Source organism: Rattus rattus, chromosome 16 (assembly GCF_011064425.1).
Source record: "Rattus rattus isolate New Zealand chromosome 16, Rrattus_CSIRO_v1, whole genome shotgun sequence".
NCBI lineage: Eukaryota > Metazoa > Chordata > Mammalia > Rodentia > Muridae > Rattus > Rattus rattus.
In genome coordinates this window covers 29,068,478-29,095,239 of record NC_046169.1, presented here as the reverse complement: position 1 = coordinate 29,095,239, position 26,762 = coordinate 29,068,478, and the positions used below count along the sequence as shown (strand labels likewise).

The window sequence follows — 26,762 nt, the reverse complement described above, 5'->3', positions numbered from 1 at the left end:
AGACTTTTTCAAGGGTCTTCCTTCCCTAGGGGCCAGGTGGGGTGGTGGTAAAAGATGTTTGATGCCGATTTTCCTTGCATTTGAAATCAGCCAACTAAATGGATGTTTCCATTAAATGGACCTAGTTTTGCAGTGGGTTTGTGTGTGTTTTTGTTCTGCTTGGTTTCATTATCCTGGAGCCGGCTGACTTGCCAGAGTCCCCATCTCTACCTCCCCAGTACTGGGGTCACAAACCTTGAACCACCACATCTAGTTTTTATTTTTTTAAGATTTTATTTCTGTGTATGTGTGAGAGCCTGCCTGAATATCCGTGTACCACATGTAAGGTGGGCCTTGGAGTTACAGTTAATTGTGAGCTGCCACGCGGGTGCTGGAATTGGCTGCAGCTTCTCGGAGCCCACGCCAGAACAGGTTTTAAGGCAAGTGCGTTCTCTCTCCCTTCCTGCTACGCCACTGGTGGGGTTCCACTGGTGGGGTTCCACTCGTCTGCTCCAGCACACACCCCCTTTCTTGGCAAGAGCACTGAAGGCTCAAGCATTCAGTTCCTGCCCGAGCTCCAGACCTCTTCTCAGCCAGGGCTGTGTGTGGCTTCAGGACAAACGGCCACTGGCTGTGCCTCTTACACTGGGAGACTGGGCTGGCCAGCTGGAGACAGGCAGGCAGTGGGAAGCCTGGGCAGGACGGAATGCAGCTTCTGCCAGAAGCGCAGACATCAATCTCGGCAACAGCTCTGGGCAGCAAGTACTCCCACCCCGCCTGCTTGGTCCTCCCCAGCCACCTCCTCCAGTCCCTTGGTGCTTCAAAAAGACGCAGAGGAAAAGGGGGCGGGTTTAGAAAATAACATTTGTTGGATCCTGAACATCTGGATGAAACTAACAAAAAAAATTATGAACACACATTCAGGTTGGGGCGACATCAGGGTTGAGGTCATCTTGCTAAGATCATGAGACATAGCTGCTTGTAAAGGGACTGTGCAAGGCAGGAGTCTCCAGGGGGGAGCAGAAGCTGCTGCTCTGCTCTCATAGGTGCCCTGGATCTGGGGAGGGAGAGGGAGAGAGAGAGCTCCTTATTTTTGCTTCGACTTCAGGCGATTCTGATTCTGTGTGGCATAGTGATTCAGCCATGGCCATATAAGAGTGTGCCGAGATCTCATGGCGTGGGGCTGGAAGCAAGCTATTGGCATGCAGGCATTGGCCACAGTGCCAGTAAATATCTTCAGCGGGGACACCATTGTAGCACTGTCACTATGGAGCCAGGAGCCAGGCTTCAACAGGAGGAAACATTTGGCATGGGTAGGCGAGGAAGATGTGGGCGAGGTTCCCTGTGGCGCTCACAGTGCGTGGATGGCTGCGGTGACAGGCCGCAGGCTTCACACAGTCCGGTCTGTCCCTGAGTGCTTTCGCACCACCTTCCCTGCATTCACCTGGTCCACGGCCCTCGTCTCTCCCTCGGGCTGGGCCTGTGGTGGAGCGGCATGGTGAATGCGGTGAGCCACCCCAATGTGGGTCTTGTGTGGCTTGTCTCGGGCTGGGCTATGCTGCCCACTGGTGCCACGATCTGAGGCGATGGGAGGGATGACAAGAGGCCGCTCCTTGAGCTGGACCTCAGCAGACTCCCGGGCCAGCAGGAATGGGGTGGGGTCAGGCATGGCATCCACAGGCTCTCGAAGGAGGAGTTTGCGGCTCTCGGCTCCAAACCTGTAGACCTCCTCAAACTCAGGGTGCAGTGGGGCTGACAGGCTCTTCTTCATGCGGCGGCGGGGTGTCTCAGGCAGCTTGTCCTTGGGGGTGTGGGCTTGTGGCTGGCCAGTGCAGGGCTGCCGGGGGCTGGCATCCGAGGTGCCACTGGAGCTCAGCAACTTCTTCTTGGCCGCATGCAGCTGTGAGGTGAGGTAGGCCACGGTGCTGGCGCGCTGCTCCAGCTCGCCCGACAGCATGCTCAGCTTGTGGCTCTTCATCTTCAGCTCCTCCAGGTACTTCTTCTCTCTCTCGCGGACTGTGTTCTCCAGCACAGCAATGGCAGCATTCTTCTGCTCCAGTTCCTGAAGCAGCTTGCGGTTTTCCTCCTCTTTGGCCTTCAGCTGGGCCTCCAGCTCTTCGCAGCGCCTCTTCAGCTCCGTCGCTCTGGAAGAGCCGTCCCCTGCAGGGACAGGTCAGGTGGCAGGTCAGAGTCTGCGAGAGGAAGGCGGTGCTGTGGCCTGTGTGGAGGGCCCTGACGAGAAGCCCTATGGTAGGCGGGGTGCAGAATGGCTTGCTGGCCCTGCTCCCACTAAAGGCGGATCAGGGGGTCTCTGAGGCCCCTCCCAGCTCTTGGTTCCCTGGCTTACTGCGTAAAAGAACGTCTCCAGAAGCTGAAGGTGCTGAAGTTAAAACAGCTTGAGCGTCAGCTGGGGTCAGCGTCTCTGGAGTGCCAGCTCTACAAGTGAAGGGCATCAGACATGTCCCTCAGGCCTACACCCTGCTCTTCTGCCACCTTTATTGTCCTAGTTGCCTCAAACTAGAACTTTCCCTCCTCTATGCTCCCTTGCTGGCAGCCTGCTTTCCTCTCTAACCTGTCTAGCCCCATATCCCACTGGGTACTACCACCTCCCAGGTCTGCTTCCCTCTTCTCCCCTTGGCCAACAATGGCTCCTCATGGCCGGCCTGACAGTCCATCTGGTCCATGCCTCTGCACCCACAAGAACCCTGAACCTCCTGGTTTCTTCTGGGTTGATTCAACTCCAGATCTGTGCATCCAAAATCTGCAGACAGCCCTGCAGGGCCTGTGGGCGCTGGGAGCAAACTGCACCTCTAGAGGCTGTTGGCTCCGACACCCACCTAAGCCAGCAGCCTCAAGTAGACTCTGAGCTATGAGACACCCAAGGGCAAACGTACAGTGCAGGCTCACTGCAGATGGACAGAGACGTGTGTGTGTGTGTGTGTGTGTGTGTGTGTGTGTGTGTGTAAAGAGCCTGAATCAGCAAATGGTAGCACTAGAAATGATGTATTGTTTTGTATGAGTCTTGTGCTTTTAGCAAAAACAAAGCCAAGCCCCTACGGCACAAGACTCTGAAGTGCACTGCGGACCCTGCAGAGGAGTAAGCACGACCTACAAGTGTGGCAGCTCTGTAATCTCTGTAATCCCTGGCCTATACTCATCCCAGCCAGACACAACACTGTGTCCCCAGGGAGGGACGGTGGGCCTGGGACAGTGAAGCAGACTCCTGGGTGCTGGTGAAGGACACAGTCCTTGACAGTCACAGGTACAGAGCCATTGTAGTACGGAGCCATTATCGGAGACCATCAAATCCAGGGCTCCTTAGTAAGGTGCTCTTTTGGCCTCCCATCCCTAAGAGGCTTGGGCGAACACTGTCCTTCCCTGGAAATGACCCAGCTGACCTGCTGTCTGTTCTCAGGCACAGTCTAAGCCCAGACCTGGCAGGTACACTGGGAGGCTCTGGTACCCCTGGTCCTCTATACACATCTTCTCTACAAACTTCTGACTTTCCTTGTCTAGTCCATGCTCCTCTGCTCCCCATGGTCAACTGCTCTCCATTAGGGAACAGGACTAGACTGTGTGTCACTGGGTATTTGGTGTGTAGACCTTGGGCTTCACAGCCTTCGGGGAGAGAATCGGGATTCTCTCTAACCTGCCTTACGAGCTTGTGTTTGACATGCACTGGGCTGAGGGATAGCTTCACTCAGGGAAGTGCACATGGCCCATAAACCATTGGAGGCTTTTTGAACAGCTCCTCTGCTGACATAGTACCTTATATACACCCTTCACCAAAGCCATATGCACTGAGTGTGTCCTAAAAGGGTGGTGAGAGGGCTTGGGACAGAGAAGCTTGAGAACTGGTGCAGACCAGTCATGACAAAAGGGGTTACTACAGTACCAAGACCTCTGTCGTGCTGTGCGTGCGTGCGTTTGCAAGCACCAAGGGGTGGGAGGTGGGGGTGACACAGACAGACTTGAGTTCCTAGCAGAAGGTGTCTGCTCTGTACATGTTTGTGTGCAGGCTCCTGCTCCAACGGCCCTCGGCACCCACCCAGACAAAACCACGGCAGGTGTCCCGAGGAGATGGGCAGAGTAACAGATGCTCAGTGATACTCAGGCTTAGGGGAGTAACCTGAGGCTTCGACTGGACTCTCACAGAGCACAATGCCCTGGTAAAGCTTAGTTACCTAGACATGTTCTATATTCTAAGGAATAGGCCACTCTCATAGGCTCAGAGCTCCTGGAAGACCCTGTCTCTGTCATTTCTCTGGCTGCCACTGTTTTAGCTCTGATGGGTGTCACTAGAGAAGTAGATCTAGACTGCAGTCCAGATGTGTTCTGGGTCGTGAACGAGGGCCACTGCACTCCCTATTATGAAGCACATGGCTTTGGGCCAGGGATGCTAACTCTGGAAGATGGGGATGTAGGGCCTTCTGCCTAGTTCTCACTTTTTTCCTTTCTGGCTGGAGTCACATTGACGTTTATTTTTGGATTAGAAAATTCTGGGAAAACATAATAGACATTCTAGGCACACATAATGGGAAGTGAAAAGGCCACTCATCACTCCGGCCTCTGGGTGACTTTGGGCTCTAAACTCGCTTGTCTTTGCTCAGGGCAACCACTGTCATTGCAGAAGGGACCCTAAGCATGTGACCAGTGGGAACAGCTTACAAAGAAAACAAGATGCAACCACATCTGGGGAGGAGTCCTTACCTGTCAGTTCGAAACTTTTGAGTGTCAGCTCATATGTTAGATCTACAAAGGAAACATGACACATCCCATCAGTTCTGAAAACAAGCACCAAGTCCCTCCCAGGGATGAGTTTTACCCTGTAGAAGCAGGGGTGGGAGATCCAGGGACCAATGTAAGAAACACCAGGTTCCTATCAAGGCGGGAAGCTATCTTCCTTGAACACAGCCCGCAGTACAACGTTAGTGAGCAGCTGTCTCATGAACTGCAGGCCGCACTGGAGCCGAGTACCACAGGCACCCACTGCTCTAGAGCAAGGCTGGCAGCCGAGTGCTCAGGGCTTCCACGGTACTGTGTGGAGCGCTGTCACTTACAAGTGTGTGGGCCACAAAGGATTAACCACGTGGCCATATCAGCATGAGGAGTCAGCCTGGCACAGCTGACCGACTCCACATCCTGACCGTGGCCCTGGTTTAGCAGCCATCAGCCTGCACCCACCTGTGCAGTGCTGCTGCAGCCGCCGGATCTCAGCGTGCAGCCCCTTGAGTGTGCTGGCATGTTCCCGCTGGAGGAAGAGCAGGTTCTTCTGCGCACTGTGCAGCTGGTTCTCCAGGTTTGTGGCTGCCATGCTGACATCCAGGTGACCTGCAGGAAACATAAAAACTCTGGTCACTGTTTCAAGCATGAGGGTTGGAAGAAGGTGGGGTTCTGGGTTCACATCATGGAAATGTGTGGGGAGAAGGTGAGGTCCTGGGGCTCCGAGAACCCCTCGTGACTGCTGTGACCCTTAACTCCTCTGTCACATAGCACCCGTCACATGCAGGTCTATGTGAGAACCAGCTGAGGGCAGGACTGGCACCCAATACAGGACGCCAGGCTGCTCTTCATTCCTGGAAAGGAAGCAGGTCCAGGAGGTGAATGGAAGAGTAGGTACAGGGCAGGGTTTCTTCAAATTCAGGACCTTCAATTCTAGGTGCTACCTTCCCTTGTGTCCTGACTTACATGACTGGAGTAATGTGAAGTCAGGCCATCTTTCAAGAATCATTGGCACAGCACTGAGAAACACGGGGCAGCATGCAGACAGTGTGCACAGCTCTCGGTGCCTTTCCCAGTGGCCATGCTGGACAGCCCTCCAGCAGAAGCCCCATTGCTCAAGGGCCGCCAGCATGCCTATGCCATCTGCTCTGTGTGTGGCTGTGGTGGCAGCAGCACAGCCTCTCCTGTCACTTCAGGAGTTGCCTTCACCACTAAGAACCGTTCCCACTGGGACTTCAGACGGTGCCTTCACTCACGGTCAGCTGAGGCAGCTGGGGCTCCACCCAGCTCTGCCTGCAGGAGAGCTGACAATACACAGAGGGAAACAGAAAGACCTGACGGGGCTAAGTAGACATCCTAGCAGAACTAAGGTCATCTGAGTTAGGGAGAAAGGTCGAGAGAGAGAGACTGGCAAGGAACGAAGTTTGGTCTGGAACGCATGAACTAGTGAGCTGTATTTGCAGAAGCCACAGGCTAAGGCAGCCTCAGCAACCAACTGCAGGGCAAGGTGCCTTCCGCAACTTAAGACCCCAGGGCTATGTGCCCAGTGCACAGCCTTGGAGGGGGGCCCTGACAGTAACACAGGAGCCAGTCAACCAATGCAAAGTGAGGGGGACACGTGAAGAGTAGCCCCTGGGCCTGCACTCTTTCCCACAGCAACCTGTCATGTCTAAGCCTCCCAGTCATGACTACCATTTCTCTCAGTCAGAAGCTATACTTGCTCAACCTGATGTGATGTCTGGGGTCCACCTTGACCCATGGTGCTTGGGAATGCTGGCTTGGGAGGCAAGAGTCCTGACAAGATACCTTATCCAGCACTTACATCCTGGTGCTCTATCTACCTTCAAAGTCTCAAGGTCATCCCTAATGCCCTGTCTGGCCTTCGCCATCTTCCTTTCACATGGGTAGACTGCCTCTGTTCCCTTCCTCCTCTTTCTCATGCTCCACACACTAACTGGGGAGGTAGGGGTGTGTGTGTGTGTGTGTGTGTGTGTGTGTGTGTGTGTGTGTGTGTGTGTGTGTGAAGGTCCCATTGTTCTGCCCAGCCTAGTCTGTTCCTACCACATTCCCTGGTCTCTCTGGAGCCCCAGTGCCCTACCCAGCGTGCAGCTTTCCTCAGAGCCTACTTGTGTCTTCTAATGGCAGAACAGCCTTCTGCACCCCACTCTATGCCTTCCCAGGACCCCTGACGTCTCAGCCTAAGCTCTGCTGCTTTGCAGGCTCTAGCCTCAAATACGGCTATGTGCCTCACATCCCTAGCCCTGTGCTGGAGAACTGCCAGAAACGGGTTCATGGGCACGTGTCCCTTGCCTTCATCCTTGCACAACCTGTCCCTGCCTCAACCTAAGCCCAGCCTAGTGGCTGCACCTAAGAGACCATGGCAAACACCAACGATGACCTACAGGCACCAAGACCCATGCTGGCTTCCTCCTCAGGTCTATAATTCACGTCATGCATGTCCAAAGAACTATGTACTATAATAGTCTAAACATTAAGACATCCTGTGCAGCTCTGAGAAAATAAATATCTACACTGGGAGCCAGATACTTGCTTTTATAATCTATACTGGGCCCCTCCGTGGTCATCCTGTTCCAATCCCCAGATGGTGGATAAGTTTTATTTGATATATATTTAAGTATGGTTTAAGGAACTGTTCCTATTTGGACTGCCTTGGACTCAGTTTAAACCTAACTCTGGAGTCAGGAATTCACTGTGGTCTGGCTGCTGCAGTTCTTACCCTAAAAAGCAAACCCAGGTGTGCGAGCAGTGCAATGCACCACCAGGGGCAGCTTGCAGGGTCCTGAGCAGATGAATGTACTCTGACAACAGGGTAGTCATGACTGTCTAAGACCTCTTATGTCCCTCCTCTGGGATGCTCTAAGAGACACCGAAAAGGAGATCTACCTGTACAGGTAGGTCTATGGGGCAAGGCATGCGCACATGGGGCTGAACGTGTCTAGATGAAGTGACTACTGGATCCCTGGGAAAGCTGCATAGCTTAAGACAAATGATGATGCGTCTCTCCTGAGCTGATAACAGCCAGCTTTAGAGGTGATGTGCAGGACACGGACATAGAGCTGGTCCCCAAGCAACTTGAGGAGTTGGACACACGGGAAGGGTCTGGAACTGGTTGGTGGAATAGACTGAGTCATCTTGGGTTTTCTGGAGATGGCTAGTGGGTCACAGGGTCCCTCCTCTGAGCATCTTGTCAGTACTGCCCTTTTGTGTGGTAAAGGTATCACCCTGGTCATAGCTCTCAACTATGGCTTTTGCCCCAGGGTGATCCAAATGTTTCTGTGCCTTGCTGAGAGTCATCAGTCATTTCACAGCTCTCTGCTCAAGGACAGGCAGCAGGGGCTGGGCATCAGTTGCAGGTTGGTTTCCAAGCCACTGTCAATACCAGGGGCCTGGCTCAATCCCAGTGAATGCACACAGACCTGTGGTCTTTCTCCCCAGGCAGCTGTGGCAGTGGGATTGGGTGTCCCTTAATAAGGTTACCTTGACTGACTAGAGGGCGAGGTACTCAGCACTTGCTGCAGTTAGTCACCTCAGAACACCAGCAGTTCGCCCTGCCCCTCTGCATTCAGCAAATCCATCAGGGAAGTCACTGTGCTTCTACAGAGGGTCAGAGAGACCCAGCTGAGGTGGCTCACAGGGAACTTCACCTCCATCCTGGGGATAATGACACTAATGGAGGCCTTGGAAGCTAAGGACCCTTGCCAACATGAAGACAAACAGCCTGTCTTGTCCTCACTCCCAGGTGCTGGTTGCCGCCTACCTTCAACACCAACACTCTGTACCAACACTCTGTCGTCTGCTCTGGCAGTCCTCTGCAGGACAAAGGGATGTGGCTCATCAAAACAGATAAGCCAAGCATACATCTGAACTCGGCGCCTCCCCTCAGCCTCGGGATTTGCAACGCTAACCTTCGAGGCTGGGCAGATGTAGATTTATACTGGAAGGCAAATGCTGTATATGCATCCAACCTCTGAAACAAAATGAAATCAAGTGCACACCAAACCTGATGCAGCTGAGCTCCAGAGGAGAGTGGATGGCAGTTCTGTAAGGTGGAGGTCAGATACAATGCCTGGCCAGGAGCAGACATGCAGCCCACCCACTGGGTTTTCAGTACACTCCCCGGACAATCATGAACCAGCCCTGCTTTTAAGATAAAAGGTGGGAAAGGCACAGCTGTCTAAGCCCCATCAGCACCTTTGCAAAGCAAGGTTGTTTCAGAAAAGCTATCAGGAATCTCACCCTCTGCATGTGCGTCCTCGGATACCAGCAGGATGGGCTAAGGGCCAGACTCATACTAACCCTCTTTGTCTCACAGCCAGGCTGACAGCCACTAGGGACTGACTCAGCACAAGGTGTCCTGGGTCACAAATAGTGCTCCTCCCAGCCTTGTCCCTTCAGGTCCCCAGTGTGCTCTGTTCATCACCACAATATCTGTTGCCTTCTTCTATCTGCCACACCCTCTAACACAGGGGCCTTTGCACACCCTGTTTCCCCTCTGTCTGGACTACTCTGGGCAACTCTCACTTTCTGCCCTCTTTCTTCCTTCCCTGAAGAACTCATGCATTTTTTACATATGTATTTCAGATAATTTTATCCTGCTCTGCCATGGGACTGAAGAGAAAGGCTGCTCCTAAGTTACCTCACATTAATCAAAAAGCACTGTAGCAGCATTGATCTGAACATGACCTCATCCCATAAAGTCAGAACAGCCTGGGAGATATTTTAAAGCAGCTACATTTTTAGCAGACAAAGAGAAATGAGTATCTTGGAGTGGGAGTGTTTTTCAGCCTGGTTCATACAGCCATGGGTAACGATTTCAGAATGTGAGAACAGTGCCTAGTGGTGACTGAGAAGTGGTTAGAGCTGAGCTATTCTTGACTCCACTCATCAATTAGTCATAGCTCATTCACAGTGGGTTCTCTCTCCATGGAGGATGGGTATACTGTCTCCCCTACTTTTTGATAGGACCTGTCTTTACAGACCCTACACAGCATCTCAGTGTTAGGGCTTAAGAACCACTGGAACTTTTTGTAGGAACTCTCGGTACTGTTCTGGTGTCCAAGAGGAAAAGGAATGGCCAGGAAGGAAGGTACAACAGACATTTCTAGGTGGATGTGTGGGCTCAGATGATACCAGTGGAGAAAGTCTCCAACTAGTTGTCCAGCAAACTCTGTCTCCACATGAAGAAATTCAGGTCCAGAAAAGATCTGCAGAACACAGTGAGACCAAAAAGGACAGGGTGAACAGATCTCAGAGGGGTGCTACTGAGTGTGGGATGGAAGTGAGGCCATTTAGCTAGACCCTGATCTTTGCCACAGTCCCCTCAGTACTAAGTGCACTGGCTCTGGTGCCTGGCATACAATAAATGTTTGATGAAAGTCAGTGACCTACTGCTATGTAAATACTGGGTCACAGCTCTACAAATATACTTCTGAGCTGTTTACTTGCTTGTATAGAATATTTCCTGAACACTGAGAGAATGAGCGAGCAAATTCTAGTTGCTTCCAAAGAAGACAACATAAAAGTACAGAGACTTCTTAGCAGCCTTCACACTCCTTGTCATTGGAGAGGGGCTATCCAGGAAGTCAATAAAGATGGGCAACTGGGCAGGCAGACCCGGAAGCCCAGGGACAGTACAACTTTTACTTCTTCCTCTGAACCAATCTATAGTACTCTACCAATGGCTAAAAATAGCCTGAGGCTAAGTAGCCAGTGCTCCCCAGGTCTGCTTTATTATATCCTGAAGGGAGGCTGTTGAGATGGCTCAGCAGTTACAAAGTGCCTACTGCTAAGTCTGACAACCTGAGTTCGATCCCTAGAACTGGAATGGTGGAAAGAAAGAACTGACTCCTGCAAGTTGTCCTCTGACCTTCACATGCACGCTGTAGTATGTATGCACATATGGCACAATGACACATGTGTCCCCCCCAAATTTTTAAACTGCAACTTTATCATGTATGATGATAACACAGACCAGTTCTGAATTCACAGTAACTGAGATGAATGAACCGCTGTAAGTTATGGGAACCTCCTGTTCCTGCCCGCACAGGCCCTTAGGAAATTCAATGTGCAAGTCATCCGAAAACCCCAAAGAGCTAGGGCTGCAAGAAAAAGAGCAGCTGCAGGAAAGCAAGCATTTGACAAGACTCCAGAGATATCTTGTTAAAGAGGAACAAAGTTACACAATAGATAGAAGGTAATCCTAAAGAATTAGGGTAATTTGGCCTGGAGAAATGGCTCAGGGATAAATAGCACTCGCTCGTCAAGAGGACCAGGGTTCAGTCCCTGACATCCACATGGTGTCTCACAGTTGCATGTAATTCTACCTCCATGGGATTCAGTGCCCTTTTCTGACTTTCTCTGGCACAAGGCAACTACATAGTTCACAGACAAACATGCAGGCAAAACATTCATACACATGAAAGTAAGTAACCTCATCAAAAGAACTGGAATAAATTTTTCAGTTTTGTTCCTTAATTTTTTCACACCTATGAATGTTTTCTTATGTATATATGTGCACTGCATGTGTGCCTGGCGCCCTCAGAAGTCAGAAGGTCCTCCAACAGCTGTTGTTGTTGGTTTTTGTTTTGGTTTTTAAACAGGAGTCATGAGTTTGAGCTGTGTAACCCAAAAAGCTATCATGCTGCCTATGTGGCCTGGTGACAGGACAAAAGGAAACTTTCATCTACAAGACCAAGCAGAATGACTAGGTAGGTTACTGTGCCAGAGCAATAAACAAGCTGACACTGGAGTCAACCAAACTGAAAACTATGTAGGGATGTCTTACAGGTGCTCGCTCTCCACCTACACAGCAGACGTTTTCTTAGATGTTTCTAAAGCCAACAGAAGAACCCAACCAACCAAACTTTTACACAACACCCACCATACAAAGGACTCTGAGTGCCTGGTAAGGAGGGCTCAGGGACCATGGCACAGCTGCACTGTGGAAGATGAAAAGTTAACATGATCCGACTGTGATAAGTTGAGCTGAAACGCTCATGTTCAAAGCTCTATCAGCAACTTTACATTCTGAATGTGTCAGTCAAAAGGCAACTGTGCTTCATGACAACATATCCAAGGATGGACACAAGAGTATTAAAGTATTTTCTAGGCAGTGGATTATGGGTGATTTTTCATTTTTTAAAAGTTTCAGGCTGGAGAGATGGCTCAGCAGTTAAGAGCATTGGTTGCTCTTCCAGAGTATCTGGGTTCAATTCACAGCACCAACGCGGTGGCTCACAAATGTCTGTAATTTTTGTTATAGGAGACCTGGCACCCTCAGCAAGCCTACATGGGCACTGCCCACTGTGATAAACAGACATTCATGCAATCAAAACACCCACACATATAAAATCAAAGTAAATTTTTTATTCCATTTCAGTATTCCCAAACATCACTTTATAGTCATAAGAAATGATAAAGTGGTCTCTCCTGACAAAGTCAAGCACTGAACACCACTAAGGAGGAGACAGTGTGCTCCCCTAACATGTCAGAGGATTCTGGATGGCTAGAATAGTCATTTCACCCAAGCAGACAAGAGTTCATTGGAGGTAAGTTTCACAACGACAACAATTTAGTGCCCCAAGACAGGCAGAGGATGACAAGAGCCCTTGGGTGCCTCCTCTGCCCACACGGTCTACCTCCCTGTATCTTGATGACATTATCCATCAGAAAACACAAGCCCATCGATAAGTCTCCAGCCACTGACATCCATTTCCTTCCAAAAGAGTGCACAGCCTGATGTTAGGGCTGTAAAGATGAGATCAGAAGCTGGCAATTAGGGCATGGAAACTTGATACACCATGCGTCTGGGAAGCCTGCGGTCACAGGAGGCAAGCATTATGGACTTACTCTCTTGTTCCTCTTACTCTGGTTAGCTCCCACTTTCAGAGCTGCTATTTAAAACCACTTTGGAAACCCACATTTGGAAGGGGTGATCCCTGTAGTGACAATTTTGGAATTTTGGTTTCTTTAAAAAACAAACAAACAGGGGTTGGGGATTTAGCTCAGTGGTAGAGCGCTTGCCTAGTAAGCACAAGGCCCTGGGTTTGGTCTCCAGCTCTGAAAAAAAGAAAAAAAAAAAAAAAAGTAAATGTTTTTGCTTTAATCCCAGGTGTGGGATATGAGGCTGCTTCACAGCAGCTATAATTTGCATCCTCTTCTAGCAGAGGCATGGTTTTGCCAGCTACATATAGTCTCTGCGACTGTGTAACATTTGGAAGTCTGGGATCTTTTCAGTAGCTATATAAATGCTACGTCCCTGGGAGGCGGGGTAGGTGGTTAGTGGTTGTTCATGGGGATTGGATGGGATCTGTTAGTAGTTGTGCTCAAAGAATGGAAACAAAAGGAAAGAAATTAGATTCAGGGATCTTTGCTTTTCTCTCTCTCTCTCTCTGTCTCTGTCTCTCCTCTCCCCTCTCTCTCCTATCTAGTGAGAGGGGGTGAAACTGGGGAGAGAAAAGGTGGGAAAAAGAAGAACCTACAAAGTAGCAAAGGCTGACTATAAGTAATGCCTCAAAAATTAAGTATAAAAATGAGAAGTCTGATTTCAAATGCCATAGAGGAAATGGCAGGGAATGAAGGAATGAATATAATTTTTAAGAGGCTAGCAAAAAAATTTATTAAGGCTGCTACTCCTGGGAATCCCTGCCCCCCCTTGCTCCCAGATGTGATTTTCTGTTTCTTTTCTTTTTCTGCTTAGTATATTGTTTCAAAAAAGGTTGGAAGAATGGCTGAGCAGTTGGAAAAATTGTGGGTGGAAATGAAGGGGCCTGAGAAACAAAAATTGGCTGAAATCGGTAAACGAAAGGAGTCACTCTGCTTGCTCTTTTCTGAAAGGGTTACAGAATTGGTGGGGCAACTAAACAGGTTGTGGTTGGACGCTCTTGGAAAGTGAGGAGCACAGGAAAGAGAGAACACAAAGGCTCAGTCATGGTGACTGAACAAGAAAGTAGGAGTTTCCTGTGGAAGAGGGAAAGAGGTCAGAGGAGAGTTGAAAAAGTAGGACAATCTGATGAAACAGCTGTTTCTAGAGAACGTTTAATCTTGAACCGACCACACTGCAGAGTGGGAGGAGGGGGCAGCTGGGTCATGAGATCACTCCCAGCTTTCCCAGTAGTTGTACAGCATACGCCTGCTAATGGCGTGGAAGAGGTTGTAAGGAGATAGGATGGCATCCTATAGAAATGATAGATCTGAGGAATTCTAAAGATCCATGATTTCATATGGGATGCACTCACCTTATGTGAAACAAATTCTAAAAAACTGGGCTACAGAAAACAGAATTATTCCTCAAGACTAGAAGGGATTGGTGACAGCTATATTAGAGGCTGGTCCACAGTTGCAATGGTTAACACGGTAGAGGGAAGAAGCCTTGAATATTGAACAGTGAAATAGAGCAAGGGGAATGAATATAGTAAAAGATCAGTTGCTGGGTGAAGGGCAGTGCTCTGATAAACAAGAACAGACTCAATTTGATGACACTACTAAAGAATATTGTTACTTAATGGCTTTAAGAACTTGGGACAAAGTTGAAGAGCCCAGGAGAAAAAGTCCACCTCATTTACAAAGATTATCTTTACAAAGATAAAGACCTTGGAGTTTGAAAATTTGAATGCTGAATGTAAAAAGTTATCAGACTGTTAAAGGCACCAGCAGCAGCTACAGACAAATGGATAAGGGCTATGACTGATATTGGTTCTAGTGTATACCATGCAATAGGTCAAGCTATAGGTAGAGGTCTCTGATATCAAAATGCCTGGTGCTTTAATTGTGGGGAATATGGTCATTTACAAAGAGACTGTGACCAAACCAAAAGCCTTGGAATCTCAAAATGGTGCCTTAACTTTGAGAAATAAAATGCTTAGTTCCGGAAAGACTTTCAAAGAGCAATGATTTTCCTAGATCTTAAACAGAAAGAGCACCTAGGCTTCTTGAGGTGTGTATTTAATAAGGCAAAGGTGCCATTGGCTTCAGGAATACAGATCCGAAAGATATTTTCAAGATAAATTCTTAGTGTGGGCCTTTGGGAGCCTGACTCAGGGTCCTTGCAGCAACAATAAGAGCTGTTTCAGCCAAGGAGTAACATGCAGACTGAAAAACCTTCACTTGGCATTGGAGATTTTTTTTTTTTTTCCGGAGCTGGGGACCGAACCCAGGGCCTTGTGCTTGCTAGGCAAGCTCTCTACCACTGAGCTAAATCCCCAACCCCTGGCATTGGAGATTTAATGCATGCTACGTAGGATAAAGTTTAGACTTGAGCAGGAGAAGTCTCTTGAAAACCTTGGCCACTGAACCAAAAAAACACGTACTTGACTGAAAATGTCTCTGTGACTTACTACTGCACACAGTACAATTAATGGCTTAAAACACAAGGAGGAATAGCAGTGACAATTTTGGAATTTTGGAAATATAAGAGTGTTTTTGTTTTAATCCCAGGTATGGGGATGTGAGGCTGCTTCAGAGTAGCAGACACAGCTGTGATCTGCCTCATGCTCTAGCAGAGGCATGATTTTGCCAGCTGCAGATAGTTTCTGCCAACTGTGTGATGTTGGAATTCTGGGAACTTTTCAGAGGATAGAGAGGTATATGAATGCTAGGGTCCTGAAGTGGGGTTGGTGGTTGTTGACTGTTCAGACAGGTTGGATGTGGTTTGATAGTAGTCATGCTTAAAACACAAATAAAAGAAATTAGATTCAGGGATCTCTATCTCTCCTATCTAGTAATAAGGGGTAAACCTAGAGGAATAAACAGTGGGGAAAAAGAACCCACAAAGTAGCAAAAGACCAGCTACAGTTCCCTGTGTGTGCAAAGTTTCCTCAAGAAAACAGGTCTGGAATGCAGGTGGATGATGCACCTCTAAATGGTCTGTGTAGTTCTCTATGACAGGGTGCCTGCTGGAGTGACTGGGCCTTGTGAAACCTGAGGCAGAGTTGACCCTGGGAGGTAGGAGCCCCAGACCCCAAAGTCAACCCAGCACTTCTGCTTACATAGAGAACTTCCTAGACACAAGTGGCTGCTGGAACAGCAGTGGCCAAGGGCATGTAGGACAGTGGCCCTGCCTAGGCCCTTCTGCATACTCCTTTTCTCTCCCCAGGAAGCATTCGGTTAACTACTCTCTGGGGTCACCCATCAGAGTGTCCACTAAGGCTGAGAACTCACTCGTGGCTTTGCAGAAATATTACCTGTGAGCTTCTCAAGCTGGCCAGGCATCAGGATCACCCTGAGACAAGGTAAGAATTTCTGTAGACACAGTACAGACAGTTCCACCAATGAACATCTAATGGACAGGGTTCTAGGAATACCAGTCCGGGGATCCCTTGGGCCTCAGAAGTTACCTTATAGTTAGAAGCTTAGTATCATCATTGAATTTGTTTAAAACTCATTCTGACCGTGTTTTGTTCTGCAGCCTAGACTAGCCTTGAACTTGCCACATAGCCCAAGCTGACCTCAAACCTACCATCCTCCGGCCTCAGCTTTCTGAGTGCTAAAGCTGAGGTGACAGGTGTGTACCACCACATCCCGCTTAACTATATCTCAACATTTACAAGGCCTATTGCACTAGATGGCTGGTCAGCCCTTTTGATTATGTACTTAGCAGTCAAGTCAGTACACTCCTGAAGCATCCTATATATAACTGATTCCATGCTGACAATCACTTGGTGAGGAAAGATCAGAAAACAATCAGTAATTATAACCTCCTGAGATGGAAGTACTAAACACAGGAGCCAGGGGAAGTGAGCCCAGGGAGGCACCCTTCAGTGCAACTGTCTCCTCCAGGCAGAGATCCCTGGAGTGTAGGGGTGGGACCTCAATTAACACAGCATTTGTATAATACCAGGTGGCACCAGGCCCTAACTGGCTGCTGAGTGCATAGGGCTAGAAAGACAAGGCTTCCCTTCTGGAAAGGCTGGGGCTGAGTTGAGCCCTAGTGGATGAGCAGACCTGGAGAAAAAGAGGCAATTCTGGGGAGGGAAACATGAATGACGCTTTACAGTAGTGTGACCACATACTACTTGACTTTGGAGAGGGGTGGAAACAAGGTGGGAGAGACAGACTATTTACACTATGAGAACTACAGGTTACACACCAAGAACTGCTCACAAAGGCTGGAGAAGCAGCAGGTACAAGCACTGGCTGCTCTTGGCAGAGGACCTAGGGTTCAATTCCCTTCATTCGCATGGCAGCTAACACTGTCTGACACCCTCTTCTGGCTTCTGTGGGCATCAGGCACACACACGGTTCACATATATGTGGCAAAACACTCATCCGCAAAGCATAATTTTTAAAAATGTACACAAAAGTTGAGGTGCCAAGGTAGGAATCAAGCAGGAAGGCTGCTCAATAGAGGTGCAGTTCCCAGTTCAGGATTTAGACTGGGCAGAGTAAAGCAGAACACGGGAAAGGAGAGGTGCAGTGGCCCCAGGTCCCTTAGCTCTGGGGGAAAACACTCATGAGGGCTTACAGGGTCAGGTGCTAGGCTCCATGCTCGATGAACATCTGACCTAATCTATACCTCAGCAAGCAAAAGCTGCAGTTAGCAGATGGCAGGGGTGGGATTCATTCTGAACCACTCTGAAGTTGACGTTCCTGACATACTATATACTGTTGTACTCCCACGAAGGAAATGCCACCAGCACAAACAGAGCCAGCACTCACTGCAGTGACAAAACATTACTAGTCAGTGTTCCTTCTTTCAAAGTTCCCTTCCACCTTCTTCTACTGCATAGTCGAAGTGAGTGGCTTATGTAGAGACAGACTTTTTGCTTGGTGTTAGCAGTCCAACCGCTCAGATTTAAGGGATGTAGCTACTCACATGAAAAAAGCACCTCGGAACAAGAGGTGTTTGCCTTACAGATGCAGCCCCTGTGCTGGGTTAGGAACCTAGAGCTTGTGAACTGGTGCAGAATGCGGTGAAAATGTGCGCTGTTACTTTCCAGTGGGTGTTTTAAACACTCAGGCTTCAGATTCAGCAGAAGTCTTTACAATGTATCCCAGAAATCCTAAAACTTTCTGGGATTTTTAGGATTTCTAAAATCCTCATTTTTTTTTTTCTGTCTTACATGACAATGTAAGTGCAAGGTGACAGTGCAAAGTGACCTCTCTCTGACACACAGGTTATGGCTGGCTGGCTAGGAGAGGCTCAGGCTTGCTCTTTATAAATATGAGGCCATGGTGCCAACTCTTTCCTCATTCAGATCCTTTGCCTGTTTAAATGAACAACTGTGCTGTGACTGAGACGGATCTATAGAACTAGGGCACTGGGGAAGAAGCAGGGGCAGCCATGTGAAACACTGTGGGGAGGCAGAGGACTCTGCACATGATACCTGCCAAGGGCTGGCCTGCTTATGTAAGCTCATCCTTGCTCAGTCTCCACTGGCATGAGCTATTTTATAGTCTGCACAGCCACTGTTTCCTTGTGGACGATCAGCAGCTGGAAGCACTCAGAATTAAAGAACATGCAGAACGTGCACTCAACGGCTTGACCAGGAGCTGCAGAGGAGCTGTGGCTCTTAGGCACCACATGTGGAACCATCTGGGTCACTATATCTGGTGAGGGGTACTCCTTACAGTTAGGAAGCCCATAGCAAAGAACTCTCCAGCCCCCAATATGGACCGCAGGAGCCCAGGTGGAGCAGCTCTGCCCTGAAGCAAGGCTCTCTTCTCTAATGATTTGAGGCTCATGCTGCTCTCTTTGGGTTTCATCAGCAAGTGAGGGTATAAAGAGCTCACAGAAGGGACGTCTGGCCAGGCATGGTCTTTTTCCCACTGTTGAGAGCTACTGACCTTGGAGAAAAAGAGCAGCCATCTTGCAACAAGCCCTCCGAATGATCCTGTACAAACTTGTCTTGAATCTTCCATCCCTGTTAAAGAAGTCCACAGAGGGGCTCCATCCTGCATTTTCCATGCTAGGCCAACCCGGGCACCTCCTTGATGGCCTGGGCTCATTGACAAACTTCACATTTATATGTGAGTGCTTGTGATTATAAGTGTTCCTTCTTAGTTCTTGGCAAAAAGATTTTGGTTTTCTTGTCTAAACACTAAGATAACTTAAGAGATCTTAAGCCCTGCAAACAAGGCATTTCCAGTAAATACTGGGTTATAAAAGATATAAAAGATTTGTGTCTAAAGAAATTCTGTGGACACTCTACAGTCTATAAGAACTGACACAGTCAACTCCAGGGTATACTGTATAAAGGCTTTAACATTAATTCAATACAGGAAATTCCATGTTCAAGGAGACCACTAAAGCTTGTAATCTTTGGAGGGTGTGGCAGAAGAATCAGAAGTTGGAGGCCTTCCTGGGCTATCAAATGTTCTAGGCTGGTCTGGACAATTTAAGACTATCTCCAATCATAAATAATAAAAGAGCTGCGGACATAGCTCAGTGTATTGAAGACCAAGCACAAAAAAAAAAAAAAAAAAAAAAAAAAAAAAAACACTGAACAGCCCCTCCAACTCCTTGTATTAAGCAGAAGAACGAAGACATTCTGATGTAACATAGAAGATGACACCGAAGACACAACCTTTCCTGAGATCTTAAATTCTCTCATGCATTATCTTGAGAGTTCAGCACTCCTTTGTGGGTGGCAATATAAAGTTTTGCAGTTCATTCTTTCTATAAAGCAACTTTTAACTTTTTAACATTTACTCGTTATCATGAGTGCTTGAATGTCATGGTATAGCGTGGTAGTCAGAGAACACGCTGTGAGGGTTGGTTCTCTCCTTCCACCATTTAGGTTTTGGGGATAGAACTCAGGCTGCCAGGCTTGGCAGCAGGCCCCTTTACCAACTCAGCCATCTTGCCAGGCAAATCCTCTTTCTTTAGTCTTAATGCCAGGAACTAGGTTACCATTTGGACTATGCAAAGGACCAAACATTAACAAGAGCCTTGTATAGCTCAGAGTGTAGATGTAGAAGTTGAACAACTCGGCACATACTAATTCCTATGAAAGCATTTTCTCACGAAGGCTAAATGATACATACCCTAGCCTAAAGACATAGCCTCTTCATAAGCCTTTAAAGAAATCACAGACATCATGTAATATGGCAACTATAAAGTTATTCTATTGGCTGAGAAATATTTCAGGTGTCATGTTTCTCTGCCAATACTAAAATATCAATAATTACATGAATTTTTTTGTACTTTGCTTTCTAAAATTCTTAATTATGGACTAGTGCTATTCTGAAATGATTGGGAAACAATATATATTTAACTAACAACTTACAAAGAAATTAAAACCGAAAGAGGAAAACCTGTCACACACCTGTCTTTGTGGGTAACAGCTGAACAGTTCTGAACACTTGCTTTTTTAAGCCCATTGAGATGATTAAATCATTATGGCCACCAGATATGCTCAGTACACTTAAAAACTATAAATGCAAATCCTGTATAATACACTGCCACTTAAGCAGACAGCTTAATACAGAGTAACTATATATAAGGATCACGACACAGTAAAAAGACAAAAACAAAAACTGTATAAGAGAGGAGGAGAAAGGCTAAACATCTCCCAGCAAAGAAAGCTGGGTGCCTGCATCCACACCACAGAAGGGCCTCCACTCTTTGTGGTTCTATCCACTGGTCAGAAGACCAAACATTCTCACACTGACATAGACTATTAGGATGATGGTAGCGGGGCCTCCTTGATGGTGGGCCCTGAGGTCACTGATGGGTCTCACACTACCTCACATCTGGCCTGTTTTATGAACCATCTTGCTTGGCAAGAAAAGTCAAGGTGTTCTTCTTAAGCTGACCAGCTCTCTTCATGTTGTACCTGTCCCATGTAGGAACGCATGCAGCCAGGTAACCTCTGGTATTTCCTAAAAGGCCCTTGGGAGTGACAAAAGGATGTTCTCTGTAGCCACTGCCTGGATGCAAACAAGAAGGGATGCAGGGAGAGTTGGGAGTTCCAAGCCTCCCAGCTTACCAACAGTGTTGTATGAGTCACTCTGTTCATATGGCTTATGTTGTGAGAAGCCATTAGGAAGTGACAGCAGCTTGGGGGCGGGGCTGGGGGGGTTATAGACATATTCAGATCAGGTCACTCAAACAAGAGTGCTTGTCACATAGATGCTCTAGTCATTCCACTCGTCCAGATGATACCTACAAAGGCTGATGTGTTACTGCCAAAAACCTGTAAAATATTTTATTCCTGGACCTAGCACAATGTGTGTTGATTCAGAAGCACAATATGACTGGATTACAACTTTGTGTTTTTCCACGCCTTCACTGTCTCCCACTATCTGGCAGAGATAGGACTCAGGTCTCTGGATGCCCCATTTTTGGACTGCACATGAGAACTTCAACAATTAAAAATCAGGAACTTTAGCCTAAACAGTTGGGCAGCTATGAGACTCCAGTCACTCCTTCAGTTACAGAGTATTATGTGTGTGATAAACTTGTGTTCTGTCACCAGAAGCCATGCTGAAATCATCAATGAATTTTACTGCCATCTGAGAAGCCCATGTGGCTTGGGACGGTCAGACAACAGTGCAAGTCCTCAGTTCACAGCTCTGCAGTGTAATATATGGAGCCCCAAAAGCTGGTGAGCAAAGCTCACCATGATGTTCTAGAACCAGTTAGCAGCATGCAGAGCTGCTCTGAGTGTCAACCATGGCTGAAACACAAAAGCAACCAAAAAGACCATTCCTCCCTGAGAAGGTCCTGCTCTGGCTCTCTTTTTCAAGCTTATTGTCCCACTCCTTAAAAACAAAACAAAACAAAACAAAAATCCCTAAACAACTCTTTGCTCCCATCAATGAAGTCTAGACTTTGCGTTCTTTTTCCTGAACACTAATACCATAGCCTTTATACCAAGATAAACTATCAAAATATGGCCTCAAACACTTGAAATTTTGTTTTACATTTATTTATTGGGGGTGTGTGCACAGTATGGTGGGTATGTGGAGGTCAGAGAGTAATCTGGGGGAGCTGGTCCTATTGTATAGGATTTAGGAATCAAAATTAGATCATCGGGTTTGGCAACAAGTGCCTGAACTCAGTTTCTGCAAAGTACTGCCCAGGTACTGCTAAGCCATCTAGCCAGTCCTTGACCACATTATTCATGGGAACTATGCTTACTTAAGACTTGTTGCTAAGGGGCCAACAGGGCCTACTCCAAGGCCAAAGGACCACCTCTCCTTGCACAGGGCAACAGGCAGGCCCACAAGCAAGTGTCAGTGGAGAAATAACCCTGGTGCCTTCTACTTGGAGTGACATATGTGATGGTTGGAGAGAGTCCAGAAAAAGCTTCTTTGATATCAGAATGCAGCATGAGCTTGGCTTCCTACTTCATCACTGGGAAAATTAGGTTAGAACCCATTAGTGCTCCCGAGTAATCACGCACGACAGAGACAAAACTTGCTCTTGTGAAGCCAGTGTCTTATGCATCCCCCACATGGTATCAAAGATGGATGGCACTTTTCTGTGTAATTCTTCACTTCTAAGTAAAACATGCAACCTTCAGACAGCCAGGCTCACAATAATCCTGGAATTGTAATGTGTAGTAGCAGATGTGCCGTAAACAATATCAATATGAAATCCGCCTTCCAGGCTCACAAACTAACAACTCCACGAATGAGAAGACAACTGCCCACTACAATGGACTAGGAAAGAATACCACAACGGGTCTAGGTCAGAGCTAAATTTATTCTCCTCTTGTTTGGTGCTAACCCAAGGATTTCACTGCTCAGTTCTGAGACTTTAGATAGAGCAGAGCACTCAGCATCAAGGGGAAGTCTACTTCCTTCTTCGTTTCCTGCCGGAGGGCAGCAAGTGCTTTTCACTGAGAAGTGGTGAATGGGAAGCAGCCAGGAGGCTTGCTCTTTGCTCTCACTTTCATTGTCTCATTAACAAAGAAGTCTTTTATTTTTCCTAGTTCTAAAGACAGGTCTTGGAGTGTAGTACCAGGTAACTTTGAACTCAGGATTCTCCTGCTTCAGCCTGCTGAATACTAGGACTGTGGGTCTGCACCATCCTGCCTGCTTAACAAAGACAGCTTTTAAGATAACCGAGTGATGCACTTGGGGGGTGTGCTACGCTATTTACTGTCTGCCGTACTTGATTATTTGTTGTCTCAGAAGTAGTACTTAAAAGTTTATTCGTAGAATTTTTTCTTTATTAATATATACTTTCTTCCCTATGGGGTCTCTCTACAGAGCCCTGGATGCCCTAAACTCACTATACAGACTACCCTCCCAAGTGCTGGGATTAAAGACCTATGCTATCATGCTCTAACATTTGCTGCTTTTGCAGGGGACGACAAGGTAGCTCACAACCATGAGGATCCAAAGGATCCAAAGTTTTAACTCCTTTGTCCTCATGACTGGTCTGCTACCTGTCAATCCTTTGAGCTCCCAGGAACCTGCTCTGTTCATTCGCCATAGGCCACAGTGCTAACCCCAACTAATGTACATATTAGGGAGTCATTATTCTAATAGTGACAACAGTGACATAGTTATTCCCATTGTTAATCAGCTCATCAAGACTGGCATAGCACAAACATGTACTTCAATCACAAAGCCCCTGTGTTGTCTAGTTTTATGTCAACCTGACACAAGCTAGAGTCATCAGAGAGAAGAGAGCCTCAACTGAGAAACTGCCTCCATAAAATCTGGGCTTTTGGCAGGCCTGTAGGGCATTTTCTTAATTAGTGACTGATGTGGGAGGGCCCAGTAGGTAGGGCCGCCCGTGGGCTGTTAGTCCTGGGATCTATAAGTAAGCAGGCTGAGCAAACCAGAGAAAGCAAGCCAGAGCGCAGCACTCCTCCATGGCTTCTGCATGGCTGGAGGCTCCTGCCTCCAGGTTCCTGCCCTGCTTGAACTCCTACCCTCGCTGGTTTTGCTGAGAACTGTTGTATGGAACTATGAATGGGATAAACCTCTCCTCCCCAAGTTGCTCTTGGTTACAGTGTTTCACCTCAGCAATGGAAAGCCTAACCAAGATGGCCTCCTCCTCCTCTCCTCATTTCAGTGATTCTACTTTGTAGTTTTCATTTACTTTCTGGATATTTAGAAACCATCCAAAAAACACTGACTACAACCACTTTAGGTAGGTATGACTTGACTGTTTTGCTATGAAACTTGATTCCTATTTGAGTAATGAAATAAAGCAAAATGCAGAGCAAGCCCAAAAGTCGTATCTTACCCATCTGTAATGTCCTCAGCTCAGGAAAGCACACTTTTACAACTTGCTGACTCTTGGAACAATTGGCATTACCACCTCATTTTTAGCAAGAATGACTTCCTACAGCAATTATCTTGACTAGGTGGTTATTACAGAAAAGAAAAGCCAGAGAAAGAAGTATCTAATACATGTCAAACATAACACTGACCGTGGGAGTGCTTTATTATCTCTAAGCCCCCAAAATCATGCAAAATGGGGTTCAAGTTAGCTCTGACACCAAGCAGAGAAGCTAGTCACTATCTTCCCAGGATTCAAGTAGGTGTCTGGGGATGTCAACATGCCCACAGCTATAGAAGCTGGCAGCAGAACACGTAACAACAAACCCCACAGAGCTAGGAGGGAAACAAAGTCCTGGAATCCAGTGACCACCAAACCCTGGGAGACCCACCATCAGACCCAACTCCCTCCAGCCCTGAGTCCCCTCCATTCGTGATGCACTGGAAGGGAGCCGGAGGGAAGAGCAGCCCCTTCCTTTCACTGCTGAACTTCCCCTGGTAATTCTGCTCTACAGCACCACCAGGGACGCTGTCTTCCTGTAAGTACTGTGTCCTCTTCCTTGCTCGGAAAGACTCTAAAGCAATCAAATCCCTCCTGCGTGGCAGACCTTCAAATGTCTGAAGACCATTAGGACACAGGTCTGTCTGTCCCTGCGAAATGATTTTGCGGGATCAAACACCAGACCTGCCTAGCTGGTCTGGGACTTGCATTTGCAGCAGTCTCCGTATGTTCGGCACTGCAGGGTGTCTTGCCCCTGCCCTCAGAATATATGAAGTTCAGGAGATAGTTAATCTTAGTTAATAAATGTGTCACCCAGTATGCATTAGGATCTATTTATGGCTGACCTTGTTTTAGATAGGAAAAAAAAGCTCTGCATATCTTCTTGCCAGAAATATGAGAGGATGCTTTACAAGTATTTCTTAAAAGCATCGACATCATAATTACGTCAGTCCTGCTGCAAACACATCCTGACAATTAGATAATGAGGTTAAAATCGATTTCCCAACATAGGCCAGATGAGAGTTAAGAACTCAGAATGAGTGAGCTGCTCTAAACAAAGGATTCATGCATTTCTTTGAAAAGATTCGGCGTTGAAAGAAATGTCTAATTTCCAAAACACCAATTTGAGATGTTTAAGAGTGTTAACAGGAAAATTCTGGTCCGTGAAAGTCATTGTTCTATACTTTAAAATATAGTTAAATCAGGCTGGGGGCTAGAGCTCAGTAGAGCCCTATGTTCATCCTTCCATACTTCAGATCCAAACAGAAAAATCGAAACAAAACTGACTCATTATGCTTCAGAGGAGCAATCCAAACTATTTTAAGGCTTTTCAGTAGTGGTACTCATGTATACACATACAAAATAAAGAAGCACAAGTCTTAACGCCTTTCTTCCAAACATACTAGAATATTCAGCCATTTTGGTGAACAGTTAGCCAAAGAGAAAACACGAAAAATTGGAGGTAAAAGTCAACTGGAATGCTAGCATCTGAAAAACCTTACAATTCAATGGCGATAGAATGCCAGGGAATTCTTGGCTGTGCAAATAAAATAATACCAATGCTATTTAAATGAATTTCAAACTTAGTTTGTAGTCTGCGATCCTCGTTTTAACTAACCAACCTACCTTCCTTCCTTCCTTCCTTCCTTCCTTCCTTCCTTCCTTCCTTCCTTCCACACAGGGTGTCTCACCATGTAGCCTTGAGCTTGTCTGGAATTCGCTATCTAGTACAGGCTATCCTCCAACTCGGAGATCCACCTGCTTCTGTCTCCCGAGAGCTGAAATCTAAAGGCGTGCGCCATCACGCCCGGATGCTAACACTCCTAAAGGTGTCTGCAACCCTGTACTTAGTTATGAAACCGATCGGTGCCACCTGTCACGGGGCACGGTCATATTTTTCTCCTCCGGCACCTCATTGTCATCAGTGACTAGACCGTGCAGCTAAAGATACTTGAGGCTTGACATTAGCCCGCAGGGCCGGGTCGAGCCCGAGGGAACCGCATCCCGGAGCGCTACCTGCGAGCGTGGCCAGCGTGCGCGTCCGCGGGTCCCGGGAGCTCAGGGCAGAGTACTTACGCGGAGCCACCCGGTCGCCAGGGCTGCGGGTCCGGGAGGCGGCAGGTGTGACGCGGGCGGGGAGCTGAGGCCCGCAGCATCCCGCCGGCGTGGGGCCGGACCCCGGGGCGCTGCCCCGCACCTGCAATGCGGCTCGTACCCGGCCCGGGCCGGCGGTTGCAGCCGTTGCGCCGCGCCTCCCCCGCCGCGCCGGTGCGCAGCCTGGCTCCGAGCCCCGCGAGCGAACCTCAAGGATTCTTTATCGGCGCAGGTGCGCGCCTCACCTGCCACGGTCCGTCAGGCGGCTGCGGCGCTCGGCCTGCTCCTCGCGGTGGCCCGCGGCCCATGGGCAGGGACTGTCGGAGCCGGGTGCGCGGCGGCCCTGCCGCGGGGCACGGTCCTCAAGAGACGCCGCCTGGCCGGTGCATCCCGCCCGCTCCCTCAGAGCGCTCGGCGCGGTGCACGCCGGGAGACGTTGGCTGCCCGGCTAGTCCTCGCACCCGAGGATGTCTGAGGAGACGGTGCGGCGCCGACGCGACGGCGGTCTGCTAGTGAGAGGGGGCAGGGCCCGGGCGGATCGATGCTCTCTCTGCGGAGGGGAAAGGGGACGACGCCCTACTCCCTGCGGCTGCGGCAGGGCAAAGGCGAGGGCGAGGATGAGGGGGAAAAAAGAGGGATGTTAGTAACACGCAAGCGCACTGCTCAGGTGCGGCCGCACTGCGGTTGCCCTGGGTAACCAGGGCGGGGTGGGGCGGGGACAACGAGGGGTGGAGAAGCCGAAAGGGAACGCGCGTGCGTGTGTGGG

At 48.3% G+C, this 26,762-nt stretch overlaps 1 protein-coding gene across 2 annotated transcripts; it reads right to left on the bottom strand.

The window, feature by feature from the left end:
- Positions 1–253: 253 nt before the first annotated feature.
- On the bottom strand, positions 254–26,680 carry Ccdc92 (coiled-coil domain containing 92). Of its 2 annotated transcripts, XM_032886734.1 has the most exons (4): positions 25,979–26,085; positions 5,164–5,310; positions 4,690–4,731; positions 254–2,139 (listed from the first exon to the last, which is right to left on the bottom strand). In XM_032886734.1, the coding sequence occupies exons 2-4, from the start codon at positions 5,291–5,293 to the stop codon at positions 1,370–1,372; spliced, it is 942 nt and encodes a 313-aa protein (XP_032742625.1). In that variant the 5' UTR covers positions 5,294–5,310; positions 25,979–26,085; the 3' UTR covers positions 254–1,369. The 2 variants fall into 2 exon arrangements, 1 of the variants encoding a protein (XP_032742625.1); XR_004386009.1 differs by lacking the exons at positions 254–2,139; positions 25,979–26,085 and adding an exon at positions 26,242–26,680 and having other exon boundaries at positions 4,061–4,731.
- Positions 26,681–26,762: the final 82 nt, after the last annotated feature.